Source organism: Macrobrachium rosenbergii, chromosome 3, assembly GCF_040412425.1.
Source record: "Macrobrachium rosenbergii isolate ZJJX-2024 chromosome 3, ASM4041242v1, whole genome shotgun sequence".
NCBI lineage: Eukaryota > Metazoa > Arthropoda > Malacostraca > Decapoda > Palaemonidae > Macrobrachium > Macrobrachium rosenbergii.
The window spans coordinates 42,310,673-42,325,591 of NC_089743.1; the positions used below are offsets into that span (position 1 = coordinate 42,310,673).

Genomic DNA, 14,919 nt, shown 5'->3' on the forward strand with positions numbered 1-14,919 from the left:
ACAGAATGGAAACTCACTGTTGCACTATGAAACAATTGTTAGAAGGTGGAAAGTACGATGGTAGAAAGACAATATGAAAGGAGGTACAGTAAAGGGAATGAAAGGGATTACAGCTTGGGGCTGATGGGACGCTGCAAAAACCTTAAGTAATGCCTAGAGTGTACCGCTTGAGGTGCACTGATGGCACTATCTCCCTACGGTGGTCATTGATCAATGATACCTATTTGATATCTTTATCACTTCAAAAGATAATAAAGGTCAGTAAAAGTTTCTGAATAATTGTAAATAGGATTTTCTTATTTCAGTTCACAGATGAAAGTCTTGAAATACACTTAAAACAAGAGAGCTGAATAAAACATACATTAAACTTAACTCTAGATCTGTAAATCATTTACGACAACAGCCTAATATTTCAATGACAAGAAATGAAATAAACATCGGAATAAATATCCAATTATCTTTGCGTCAAACATCATATCAGGTAATTTATATAACTAAATCTCAAGAGAAATAGACAGACAAAGGAATAATGCAAACATTAAATCTGCCAAAATGGTATCTTTTCCTCAAGTTGACTTGTTTTTCCCTGAAAGATTATCCACAAAAATTTAAAAAATGTGAAAACACTTAAATTCTGAATGCAACCTTATGATTCATACAGGGACTTTATTGGAAAATAATCATGATTCTCATAATCAAAAGCTAATGAGTAATCTTTGGTGGCACACTAAATCTAGTACAAAAATCCCATGAATTTATCAAGAAAGGTACATTATCCAGAGAGCAAACAGAATACAAGTCTCTGACTAAGTTCTTTTCAAACCTAATCAGTAGCAAGAAAACATTAAGAAGCCAAAATACTAAGGGACCAGCAATACTGAGTATATGTTCATTCTTTTCGCCTTTAGTTTTACCTATTTTTGTCCTTCATATTTTCCTTTGACATGCCTGATAAAAATGTCTTAAAAAAACAGAAATACATTACGCTGCAATAAGTTTTTGCTGTTAATGTTTTAAAATGTAATGCTTTCTTCTTTGTATTAAGAATATATTTTGCAGAAAAAAATGTTGTACAATTTAATCAAAAAGTTCTGGTTAAAAAAAATCATAATTTAGTGGACTTTTGCTTGATTTAGAGAAACTTCAGAATCATGTAGTCTGTTTGATAAACTTTCAAGCACAAGTACTTGCATTACAAGCATGGTTAAAAACATAAACTTCAAAGCAGGAGTGATGAAAAAAAAAAGTTATAGGCACAAAGCTTCATACAAAACATAATTAGGAAGAAAACCACAGGGAATGAAATGTTCATTCATAACATTATCACACAATTCATTGCAATACTAAATTATAAAATACAACATCCCTCTACCTGTCAATATTTATCCTCTACACTCTACAGTATAAAAAAAAAAAACTTTAGGAAATCAAACTGTTCTGACATATTCTTCTGAATTTCTGTGATACAGACAATTTATGGCCAAAAAATTATACCATCAAAATGGCAGTCTATTGCCTATTTAAACTGGAAACTAATGTTTCACTTTTCTGGTAAATATGTAGAAAAAGAACATTAAACTCGGTATACTTTGGTTTCACGGATTTAGAGAGAATGAGCTGCTGACAATGAAAAAATTAATTATTTCTCAACATGCTTTCCAGCTGCCCTCAAGAGTTTCTTTCATGCCTCCCTCTACATTTTAAGTGAAATTACCACATTGCCTGAATATTTAAAAAATCAAGCTGCAGAGAATCAACAATCTATAATTTCCAAAGGCAATTCAGGAATGCAGTTCTTAGTTTGTCAAGGGGGCAGACATGAATATGGAGACCTGCTGCTTGATCATACTCGCTATATACAAAGTGATATGGATATATGAATAAAAATATCTAATATAATAAAAAGGGTACAGGTTTCCCTGAAATTTGATGTATACAGCAGAGGTTTACAAATAAGGCTGCCTTATTGCAAGTGAAATCATTTGTCACCTTGAAAATTAAGCATTCAATTATCCTATTGCTAAAGGCATATAAAAGTTTTAATGCAATGGGCACAGTTCTTGCCTTCACCAAATAAGCTTATCAATAATTACTCAATCAGTAGTTACTGGGCATTTCCTCTCTCATTATGTACTGTACTTACATTTCCAAAAGAGATTTAATAAGTGGACAGAGACTGAAAGCATTTTGAGAAGGCCAACAGTGTAGGAAAATACTAGGAAGTTCATAAGAAACAATATCAAGCACATAACTATTTTAAATCCCAAACTACTATTCCCTTATATACACATGGTATACATACATATACAACACCAAACCCTGTGTTCCTTAACCCTTAAAAAAGTGACACTAAAGCCTCCAATAACCATCATACAGCATAAAAATTTAAGTAGAATACCATTACATGACATATAGCAGCAATTATCATAAGCTGTATGCTAAAATAAAACATATATATGTACAGTAACCCATTACCTCTCACGGTAAAAATTCATATAGTCCTCAGAATCATTTCAGCATAAAAGCTAAAAGGTAAAAATTCATATATTCCTCAGACTCATTTCAGCATGAGAAGCCTAAAAGCTAACCAAATCAAACTCTGCATAAAAAAAATTAAAGCCAAGATGAAAGAACCTCTACTTAGAGACCTGCAAAATAAAAAAAAAAAAGGGGGGGACATTGCTTTGAAACCTAATGAATTTGAATTGGAATATAAAATTTAGGCCAAAGGCCACCCAATGGGACCTATAAGGTCATTTACTGCTGACAGGGCAATAGGAGTAAAGGAGTTTTAAAGGTGTAACAGGAGGAAAACCTCACAGCTGCACTATGAAACAATTGTGAGGAGAGACTGGTAAGATGGAAGAGAGTATAAGAACAGAGGTACAATCAAAGGAATGAAAGGGGTTGCAGCAAGGGCCAAAGGGATGCTAAAAAGAACCTCAGATAATGCCTACAGTGCACTGAAAATGTACGCTGACAGCACTACCCTCCTACAGGGGAAACCTCATGAAAGCACCAGCAGCTACAACTAAGTTTTACTGTTATTACAATGGATACATTCATGGAAGACAGGTTTTCCTTTAAAGAATTGAGCAACTACCCTGTAAAGAAAACTATGCTACTGTATTTCAATTCTCACATTATGTCTTTCACAGGATGTCATTTTGTACTTCACAAATTTCAAAGAAACTCTCCGAGGCAAAAAACCTAGTAATCAATGTGAAGATCAACAACACCCAATCTTGAAGCAGTTCTAAAACTATATTCTTTATACAAGTGGCAGTGTATCATATACAATACGAACTCTTAAATCTAGTGAGTTACATGAGAAACTATACTATAATTAAAATATTATAAAGATCCAATGACATAACATAATCATTCTGCTATGACTAAAATGCCCTTAATCCCTCTCAAAAAACATCAAACTTCTTTACACAGAGTTACAATGAACTTGTGAAATAGCAGCACAGATATATAATGATATAAAAAAGCATTAATCTAATCCCTAACATGTAAAGGAATAAAGCCATGTAATTGTAAGCTTATGTTCTAGTTAATGAAATATGTAGCTGAAGATTAAAAAATCTCACTATTGGAAGTACAGTATGTTGTTTTTCAACTTTTATATATACTGTACCAATATATACATAAAAAACATTGTGAAAGAATGTTTTTCCTTGCCAGACTCCCACATTTTCTAAGATTCCATATACAGTACAAAATGAATCCTGATACCCTAAGAGGGCCAGCCTCAAGATTAAAGAAATCTGCATAAGAACTTGGTTGAAACTAAAAAATCAGTTTCCTTTGAAGTTATTACTTCCACCAAAAAAAAATTCAGTTCAACAAAAACTTCTACAGGGAAACCAGCTTCCCATATACCATGCATGAATTCTACCAAGATTCTTATACTTCTGCTGTCTGTTCCCTGCTGTGTTATCACAGTAATGGAGGAAACTGAATTCAGTGCAGAAAGGGAGGTCTCTGGGCGTGGCTTGATAGATAGCCTGGCCTTAACAGCAAAATCTGAAGAGGTTTTTGAAGTATCCAGAAGATGGAACACTAGAATAGAGAAGATAGAGGCTACAATGACTAACAAGAAAGCAAAGAAAAAAAAGTGACCCCTGTAGATTCTGTTTGGGTGACTGCAATACTGTACTACCTATTTAACATGGTGTCACAAGGAGTGCTGTGTGCAGTATTGCAAATTGTAAAAAAATGTATATAAATTGTAATAAAATGCATGAGTACATGAACCTTACGGTTAAGAGGTAAAAAGCCCCAACGGAAGATACCACTTACAGAGTGCCTCGTGCAGCACACTAGGTGAAGCTGAAGAATCTTTGTATTGGCTCCAGCTGCAATAGGTTCTACCTTTTACTTATGAACAAAGTCTCCAGATAAGCTCCAAGTCTAGAAATGCACCTCTGATCTTATTAATAATAATGTGGTGGAAAGGCAGTCCTCAGGGAGGTAAAACATCTCTGTTACCTTGGCAACATAATGAATTGTGGAGATTGTAGTAAAAACAAGAGTATGAACAGAAGTGATGATGTGGATTCTGGTAATTATGAGCATCCCAATAGTAAAGAGCAAAAAAAAAAGTAAAGAGCAAAAATTTAGCCACATGTACAATACTTGTACATAGTACTCTAGGCAGGATATTGTTCGGCATAGATGGGCACTAATAAAAAGTGGAAAAGATTTAAATGATACTCATGGCTAGGGCATTTGGAGATCATATCACAAATTACGAAGTTGCAGACAGCTGTGGAATTCAGGTGATAGGAAATAAACTGGACACTAAGACAGAAATTGTATGGGCATGTGATGAAAGTGAAGAGGAGCAACAAGTTGCAGACCAATATGAAGGACAAGAAAACTGTTGAGTGGGGCTGGACCAGAAGGGACTTCAGGAAATGCACTAGATAAGAGAGTGGAGAGAGAACATTACATGTCTAACCCCACAGAAGGAAAATTAATGTAAAAATATTATTGAAGATGATGATGTTAAGTGAATATTGTATTATTTGTAGCTCTAATTACAAACTCTGAATGAGAACTCAATAATGGATAGCAACAAAATCTGAAAGATTTTTCAAGTGAATTTGTACAAGACTTAAAATTTTAATACTGGTATTGAGAATCCGATATTCTAACAATTCATCAGGTACTATGACTTGGACCAAACACACCCCTCCAAGTAATTACAAAACAAAATCCAATGATTCCTCAATGTCAGGATGGTTACATTCTTGTACAAAATAGTACTGTCAGGTACAAATATGAATACTGGTATATGATTAACATGACTTAAAATAGAATGAGATTTGTTATAGGCCATGAGAACTAGCTTCTCATATGCCACATAACGTCTTTAAAACTTAAAATCAGAGATCTCCTTCACCTCGAAAATACTGTGAAATCACAGCGCACAATAAACCCAAGCATAAAAGTATTTTTCAATGACTTGAACACCACAAGGTACACTATTCAGTTCTGATGCAAACAAGCAAAAAGCTGCACAAAATATAGGAACTTACAGGTAGACTGAAAAACAATTTCAGTAAAATATCTACAGAAAACAAGTTACTCTAAAGCCACATTTAAAAAGTATAAATAACCTAATTCCAAGTGTTAGAATGGAATCACATAAAGAGATGCTAGATTCATTAACTTAATATATATAGTTTGACACTTAGTGGGAGGACCACTACTGTGAAGATTAAAAATTTAACAGTACTGTATGCTGTGACCAAAATATCCTTAACAAATGCAGTATTCAACATGTCTCCATTTTATAATATGTAGAGTACATCCATAATGAATAAAAGCTACCTATACAGTAGTTTTATTCACCAGCGAAGTATCAAAGTAAATCTAGTGATTTAAGACCACACTTGTTTCGTTACAGGCTTAACGAAACTGCGCCCATCTTCCTGGTGCACTGCTGACAATGCTGTTACCTACGTGGTGAAAATCATTGATACCTTGTCTTGCAGAGACAACATCATGCCCGAATTTCTGAGAGGGAGAGTGAAACTGAGTCCACTGGTAAGCATCTGGAGGAGCCCTGGGAGGGTGCTGAGGAGTTCGAGTCAGGGCAGAATTTTGACTCCCATAAACTCTGTAAATAAAAAATTAATTTGATGTGTACCATAATTTATAGAGAAAAATATCAGCTTGAAACCAATCACATTTTCCACGTTAATCTTAATTTGAATATCTATTATCTTCATGGAAACATTAAATGCTCCAATTTCCTTAAGTTATTGAAGGATTTTAAATTTATATTAACTTGCACTTCCTCGCACATTCTGAATCTTTCCTCTTCAAGACCCAGTAAGTTATACTGTCTACTGGACTTCAGAGCAGCTTTCGTTTCCACTCCTGATATCTTTACTGAATTTAACATTTGAGATGAGGCTTCTTCCTTAAACTTACAGGTCTTTATCAACCTGTCTAAAATCAAAGCAATCTTTGACTAAATAACAGCAAGTATACTATTACTGGCTGCATTAGGTATGAACCATAATCAGAAGCATGGCCACATCTATGCTGGTACTGATCAGTCACATACATGACCCAGTTCATTGCCATGATCGAGCCTGTACCTTGGCATAACCATGGCTGCTGTTTCTCTTGCAAGCAGTCAGATGTCTTTAGAGGAACATGTGGTGGTTTTAAAAGATTCTCATATAACACTTTTGGAAAGACTGTTCACGACTTTAGGGTACATCTTCAGAAAAAGAAATAAATATAAGACCAAAAGATCACAATGAAGTGAAAGGGTCTTGCTTTGTGCACAGTCATAAATGTCCTTGGTTGTCTAAAACTCAGCATCAGTGCTCTTCTGAAAGGCTGATTATCTTAAATACGAGGGCTGAATGCAGTTTTCAGCCCATCCCCTTATTACTATTAAGGTTCTCAATGACATGACAGAAATCCCCCAACTCTTGGCTGCAAAAAGGAACTGCCTACCTCAGCATATCCTATCCCTTCTTTCCCCTTACCTGATTTCCAGGTTAGCACTTGGAAGGCAGATTGAAAGGTCTGGAAAGAAACCTGGTCTTTTCTGGTAAGCTCATGACTGGGGTTCAGAAGAGGCCTGGCTCATCCCCCACAATGGCCTGGTTGCTGTGGCCTCAGAAGGAACAAAAGGCATCTTAAAGAACAATGCAAGGTGGGAAAGTGACTCGACTATCAAAATGCTTATTTTCCACTGCTATCTCAACCTCTGTTTGCAAGAAGTTCAACATTAATTTATCCTAGGCTGAGTCTGCTTCCAGTTAGAACTTGGCATGAAAAGGGCTCATGCATAACACTGTGTCACCTTAACACCAGGGCAACTAAAGTAAAGTTCCAAGAGTGCAGAGCAGAGCAGCAGCAGATATGTGCTGCCTTGAAGATGGCTGAGGACAAACTAATGGCACAACCAGATGAGTGGGCTGGTATACCCCTTCATGTCAACGCTAAGTACTCGTAACTATAGTGTTGACAAGCTTCAATAACTGGACCAGCTAGCACTAAAAATACTCCTATATGACAGTATGTTTTATCAGAACATCGTCTAAACTTACAACCACAAAGTTCAAAACAGTGATCATCTATTCAGCTACTCAAATACTGTATCAACAATTTCATGAGAACTTATAATGACATCTATATATCAGCAAATGAAATGAAAGCTGCATTTTACCAGAGGAAATAGTAGCATAATTATGAAATTTACTGGGTCAGTAGTGTGTCCAAAAGAACCCAAAAATTAAACATTTACTTGTGTAAGTGTATGTAAAATTATAACTAGTATTCTTCCATAAATACTGTATCTTACCAAACAATTTTAGTTACATGAAGAGTATTTCAACATCAAGACACATATAGCTGACAACTGTCAATGAAATAATAATCTTACCTGCGGGGAGTTGCTCCTTGTAAACGCTTTGGTCCTCTGTGATAGCTGTGAGGTGTCCGTGGTGTACTGACATCAAAGGGAGAATACAGTTTACCAGGAGTTTGTCTTTGAGGATGATTTGGGGTACGCCGAGGAGTGCGTGTTGGCGTTCCCCCATCCAGTTTGTAACGACGTCGTGTTGAACTGCGGAACAGCTGTCAGGAAGTATAAAAAAATACTTTACAAATGCAATACACACATGAAGAAAGTCAAAATACAGTTCCGTTTCCTCATGCAAAGAACATGTGGCTTGCAGGAATGCATGAAATTCTAATTTAGCACTCTAATTTTTAACTACATGGCTAATCAGGCACTGGCCATGGTGATACCCCTGACTGACTGACCTGGATAAGAAAATCAGGCTATGTTGTATCTGTTAGGAGATAGAAAGTTTTTCTTTGTATTGTATGTTCGTCTTACATGTGCTTCATGGCTGTAGCTTTGGTATTTAAAACTTTAAGCCTTAAATCTACTCATGGATGGTATCACAGAAGACCTACCCTAGACTAGTCCTCAAACATTCTCTGTTAACATTAATTTTCTCTTTGGTGCCCTCTTGGGTTTATAGTCTGTTGACTCTATCCATAAAGGTTTTCAGCTGAAGATTTAAAGAAAGAACAGACACCAAATCTCATTATATCATGGAAAAATTCTACATCTTAAAATAAGTCATGGTACTGATGCTGTCAAAATATCCCACAAACCATGCATATCTATCACCTACAAAAGGAAATTCTCAAAGAATATTTTCCATAACAACCCAAAAGGTAATGACCCAAAAATATTCAGATTTAAAATTTTTAAATAAGCACACTTCTAACAGAATTTATCACAGTATGCAATATCAAAACTAAGTCTTGCAGTGCTGTACCAAAAAATACTAGGCAAACACACTACCATGAAATACACATGGAAGCTTCAAAAACATGTTTACAAGAACCCAAGAAGCTTTTTCCATAAATAGTGCCCTATAACATATACAGCATGAGCTTTTTCTCTACAGTCAGTCTGTTCAAGGTACAGTACTCCAATGAAAATAAATAAAGCAAAATTTCAGTGAAAAAACTTTTACAGTACTTACAGGCTGACACATTAATAGCCATCGCCATGATGATTGTGAAAGAGCAAAAAGTAAACTGATCATGCATGAAAAGAATAACTAACTGGGAATTACATAGAACAGAATATTCTTCAAAAATTTGTGCTTATAGTTCAGAAAGCACAAATAAACATTCAAATGATATGTTTACAACCTCTAACCTGGGTAAAAGAAGATAAGGAAGTCCTAACGCCCTGAATTGCTCGGTTCATCTTCTTCCCGCTCTCTTGAAGCAATTTACTCGTCTGTGGCTTCAATTGCGAAACGTTATCTTGCAGACTGTTCAAGAAAGACAAATCTCTGAGGGGGCGCCTGGGAAGCGTGGAGGCACGTGGAGATTTGCCATCTTTTATGTTGCCATCACTAGTTGGTTTACACTCCTCAACATTGGCATAGTGACTATGAATCCCCCCTAGTCGATTGAAATCAAAACTAGCAAAGCGGGGGATTTGTCTTTCTCCTAATCTGTCATATACAGAGCTTGAATGCCTGTAAATAAATGAAATACAATGTATAACTAGGTTCATCAGAGCCAAAAACAATTAGCTGCAATAAAAAATTATTATTTTATAAATTTACACACACAAAGACTTAGCTATGGACCAACCAACAACTGTTGATGTGAACTACTTTAACTGCCAAAAGGCTTTGATACATTACATGAAAGACTAATGAAAAAATTACAAGCTTACAGAGTGAGAGGTAAAACTTTCCAATGGATTAAGGCTTTCATAACAGGGAGGGTGAAGTTTGCAAAGATAAGGAGAGGCAAATCAGACTGAATGAGGGTTACATCAAGAGTGCCACAGGGGTCTGCTCTGGGTCCTGTCTTGTTCCCAGACTAAATAAATGATCTGGAATGCCTTGCTTTCCTCTTAACATTTAACAAAACATGCATACAAGTCACAAATTCCTTAAGTTGTTTATAATACCAAGGGGGCATTATTCAGAGACTCAGATTTAAGAGAAGGGACACCAGACCCAAAACCATTTTATAATGTAAGTTCTTGAGAAAATCAAATGCTCGCCTGATCAAGCAAAATTCCCAGAAACTGATTTGGAACCTGCCTCACCTAATAACGTTCCCTTGTTACAACACGCACAGAGTACACAGTCCAGAGGCATACAATTAAGCTTGTTCCCAAACTAAAAGAGCTTGATTATGGAGTCAAGTGTGAAAAGTATAAAGCCGGGTACACACTTGTGAGCAGGGCAACTGTATCATAACAGTGTTACGTAAATAATTGTTGCATGGTGTCAACATGTTGAGGAGGTAACTGCAACGCGTCAAGCATGTAATTTTACTTTGTTCCACCGTGAGCAGTCAGTCAGTCTGTTTTACTGACAATGGCCAATAACATACAAGTAGCTGCCTTTCCCTGTTCCAATACTCTTCTTCATCTTGGCCTTCTCCCTTCTCATAGAAGATAACAAGGAGGTCATCTTTCTCTTGTGTTCCTCCACTGATTTCCCTGTTTTCTGGGCTATCTGTATCCATGTATCATTGTGACATATTTTATTAAAATGGCATGGGTGTTTTGCATACCACAGTACAGTCACCTCTTCATAATAATTTATAAACTGAAGGACTTCTTCGTCACTCCACTCAGCCATTGGTGGGCTTCACATAGTTTCACAGAAGGGATCAGACTAATGCGTGATCATTACTTCCGAATTTCAGAGGTGTCAGCGAGTTAAGCAGACTGTGTAGCCAGTTGATACACGTCCAAAACGGGTCCCGTACACATATTTCGTAGCGTGTTGTGTAACAGTCCTTTGATGCGACGGACAAAAACCGACAATTGGTGGAACAGAGTGAAACGCGCTCAACGCACACCTCCTGCTCGTTGCTCAGGCTTGAGGTCTCGTCCACACTGGTGAATTTGCAACAAGAATCTCTTGCATTACGTGGTTTTGTGCGCATGTGCGTACCCGGCTTAAGACTAATAACACTTCAGCAAATTAGATTTAATTGAAATTTACAAAATCCTTATTTGAAAAAAAAATTATTATAAATTCCTCTCTCACACACCTGGCAAACCCTTGCTAATTCAAGAAATGAGTCCACTGGAAAGCCTTAGTCAGTTGAAGATGTCAATTACACCAACTATCAGTCTCTCCAAGACACAAATTGAAAGGTGCAGCTTATGAAGGTTTATATCTGTTCATGAATGTTAAATTTCATGTACATTTTAGTCAATTCAAAAAAGTGTTAAAGAAATCGGTACTTTCAAATAGAAATAGTTTACAGTAATTTGGGAACATATTCATTTTGATTTTTAATCGTCTTCATTCACAATTTCAATAATGGGGGACCATGCTTTAGACTGAGCAGATTTCAAGATCTAGCCTACAGCTAATAAAATTGAATAAACAAAAAATATTAATTAACCTTTAGGCATTGTCAACAGCTTTCAAATTTTATTGATGTAGTTGAAATGAAATTCATCACACTTTCCTGGTATCTGAACAGGGTACAAGTTGGTTGTAAAAAAAAAAAGACACTAGGGTAATTTAAATCACTGCCAAAATATGCCATGGTTAACCTAACAGCATAGCCTACCTTGAATGTAGTCCACTAGCCTATGAATTATGTCCTAATATGCAACCTTAGCATGTAGCTAACATTAATAGGGTTGTTACCTAGCTTAAATACGGATCAGTTTAAAGTACACGTGCTTTTAGGAATACTTTCCTATAGGATAGAGTATAACAGTACTGTATGTGAAGGACATCACTAGCCTATGGGTTACAACCAGTACGATGTCCTAATCAAACCCCATTTCAGTCCTACAGCACTCCCTAACCACTTCCCTTCCCTACAGAACAATTCCTGAATGAATAAGATCGACGTACAAAGTCATCCCTATATTTAACCATAGCGTCACCATTTAAACCCCACTACTACGAAACTACTATCAATCTGACGTCATGCACGGCTTTATAACTCGTTTCCGATAGCTGACGCACCCGTTGGGTCGTGTGGGCGGAGGTGGTAAAGGTCCTCTCCTCCAAGGCCGATTTTGGACGCCCTGGTCGCCGAAACGCTGCTGTAGGTTGATGCGACTCGAGGGCGTGCCTGGCTGATAGTGCTGGCCGAGGTATTCGTCGCTGCGCGGTCTCCTGGGGCCGAAAAAGGACCAGCTTTTGGTGAAGTTACCCGCCATGAGGATGCTGTGATGTTAGGGGATGGTTTGTTTACGTTTTTGAACTGACGCGCCTCACGGGGTACGAGTTCCTGGTTGGTTCGTCCCACCCAATCAACGGACGTCTAGACTGCAGTTACCATGGGTCTTTTTTCTATTTATTTTAATTACTTTATACTTCTACCCATTAATCTAAACTTATGACATCATGTAACACTCATAGTTCTCTTAAAGTTGATAGAAGTTACTTAAAAGCTGCCTAAGGTTGGTTCGTCCCAACGGACCAACGAATAGCTAGACTCAAGTTACCACAAGCTTTTTCTACTTATTGTTAATTACTCTATCCCTCGATGCAATAATCCAAACTTATAACATCACATAACACATTAAACTTTAATATAAGTTAATTACTTAAATGCTACCTAAAACCAGATTCATACTTTCACTGGAAATAGTTTCATTTCTGGCAAGCTTGGCAAGGATTAGTGCCTCTCCCACACCCAGCCGGGGTCCATTTGACTTTACCGGTACATTCCAAAGTCATGAGACATGACATATGATGCCGCGGTTGGAGTGTCAAGTTTTAAAACTCGTGCACGAGATATAAAACTCGGGATTAAAAGTCTGGTTGTCATTAATATCAGACAATCTTTCCTGTCTGCGTGCGCTCATTTAACCCAGCTGGTTTTAACTGTGATAGATTAGTTTTCGTATGATGAATATGAATTTTATTATATACAGTATATGTCATTTCACCTACGCAAATGTCTTTTATATCTCGCAGATATTAATTATACCACAATGCCCTCATATCGAATTACACTATACCTTGGGAATAACTTACAATCAGAACAATGAGGTTAACGTTCACCGTGCAATTCCTTTGAGATATATATATATATATATATATATATATATATATATATATATATATATATATATACATATATATATATATATATATATATATATATATATATATATATATAATATATATAAATATATATATATATATATATATATATATATATATATATATATATATATATATATATATATAATATATATATATGTATATATATAAATTATATATATATATATATATATATATATATATATATATATATATATATATATATATATATATATATTGTAAAGACGTCTCTTCATTTTCGCATCAATCACGTCATGTATTGCATTTCTTAATATGTCAAGACTCTCATGTAAATAGTCACGTGTAGAATTTTCTGGCCTTTCTGCCAATATGTATTTCATCACTGTACATTTATTATGTCTCTCAAAATTGCCATTTGTTTGTCTGTCAACAAACACGTATTGCTCAGAGTGTGGGTCACGGCGTTTGGAGGTCGAACACCACTTTCCCGCCCGCACTCTGCCATGTATACACAGCGGTTTTGGCTTCACCATCAATGGACCTACTACGGCTGCTTTACCTTCAGAGAGCCTTTAACAGAACCACCTCTGAAAGCTAGGCCTCTGAAAGTCTAGGCCTCTGAGAGCTCCTCCCTCTGAGAACACCCACGCCACTAACAGACTAATTACGGCGTACCCCTTCAGGTACATTCTGGCGTGCTCAAACGGTATGGCCCCACCATTTACGATTCACGTTGACCATACTCAGAAGTCATTAACAGAACCACACAGCGTATAGTTTTGACTTCTGACGAGCCCCAAACACCATTAACGGACTAAATACGGTGCATACTTGATGTTTAGGTGTGAGGAAGAATGTCAGACACTGAGGTAGAAAGTCATTCCGAGGGTGCACAGTGCCTCTGCATCCCTCTCTCGCCTTTGAAGGCAGCAATAAGCCAGGCAATAAAACTCCCTCCGTTCTCGCAACAAAACATGGCATCCTAGTTTCTGCAGGCAGATGTCCATTTCCGGGTGGCAATTATTACAGACGAGGAGACCAAGGCGGACATAACCATGACAATGCTTCTGGAGGAGGTCTTCAACAAAATCACCCCATGGTTGGACTCGCAGCTAGGCAAAGTCAAGTACAGAGACCTGCGAGACACGCTCATCGAAACATAATCCATGCCCGTCCCAGAGAGAGCCCAACGCGCCCTCGACACCCAGCCCTAGGGGGACGCATCACCCAGGGACACCTGGGATGAACCCCGGGGTCTCCTGATGCTGGCGGGCGTCAATGCAGACGGTTGGAGGAAGGAGATCAGCATGTCGAGAGAAATATTCCTGAGGCGTCTTCCGCAGGAGGTGAGGGGGCAAATCATGGATGCGGATGCCCTTTCAATGGGCGAATTTGTGAACGTCGCACACAGATTCCACAAGGCCTCCAAACATGCCGCAACACCTGCATCCCGTAACCTGGTAACAGAAGAAGACAAGGCAAAGGACATGAACATGGTGTACAGGAAGAAAGCGCTGCCACAGCAGCAGAGGACGTGAACGAATCCAGCCTGGTGTTACTTCCATCGGAGGTTTGGAAGTGCCACCAGAAGTTGCAGAGCCCCCTGTTCTTTCACAAAAAAACGAGAAAAGCGGCCACAAGTAACAGCAGTGGCCGCAAACCTTAAAGACTCCCGACCAGTAGGATTCTTCATCCATGACACCATATCAAAGCGACAGATGCTGGTAGACACCGGGGCGATGTAATAGGTGTTTCCGCCGTCGAGAGAGGACTACAACCCATATCCAGTGCCGCAACTGCACTGGTGCCCGCAAATGGA

At 37.5% G+C, this 14,919-nt stretch overlaps 1 protein-coding gene across 1 annotated transcript; it reads right to left on the reverse strand.

The window, feature by feature from the left end:
• Window positions 1–276: 276 nt before the first annotated feature.
• Window positions 277–12,488, reverse strand: LOC136854663 (uncharacterized). Its single transcript, XM_067131252.1, has 4 exons — window positions 12,030–12,488; window positions 9,221–9,548; window positions 7,922–8,115; window positions 277–6,133 (listed from the first exon to the last, which is right to left on the reverse strand). Exons 1-4 carry the CDS (start codon window positions 12,224–12,226, stop codon window positions 5,923–5,925), a joined length of 930 nt encoding a protein of 309 aa, XP_066987353.1. The 5' UTR covers window positions 12,227–12,488; the 3' UTR covers window positions 277–5,922.
• Between the last annotated feature and the right edge of the window lie 2,431 nt (window positions 12,489–14,919).

Excerpts from the sequence above, each read along its gene's own strand:
- LOC136854663 (XM_067131252.1), bottom strand. The coding sequence starts at position 12,226 with ATGGCGGGTAACTTCACCAAAAGCTGGTCCTTTTTCGGCCCCAGGAGA. Across the intron at positions 9,549-12,029 it reads CCGCCCACACGACCCAACGG|GCATTCAAGCTCTGTATATG; the intron begins GTGCGTCAGCTA and ends ATTTATTTACAG. Across the intron at positions 6,134-7,921 it reads CAAGGAGCAACTCCCCGCAG|AGTTTATGGGAGTCAAAATT; the intron begins GTAAGATTATTA and ends TTTTATTTACAG.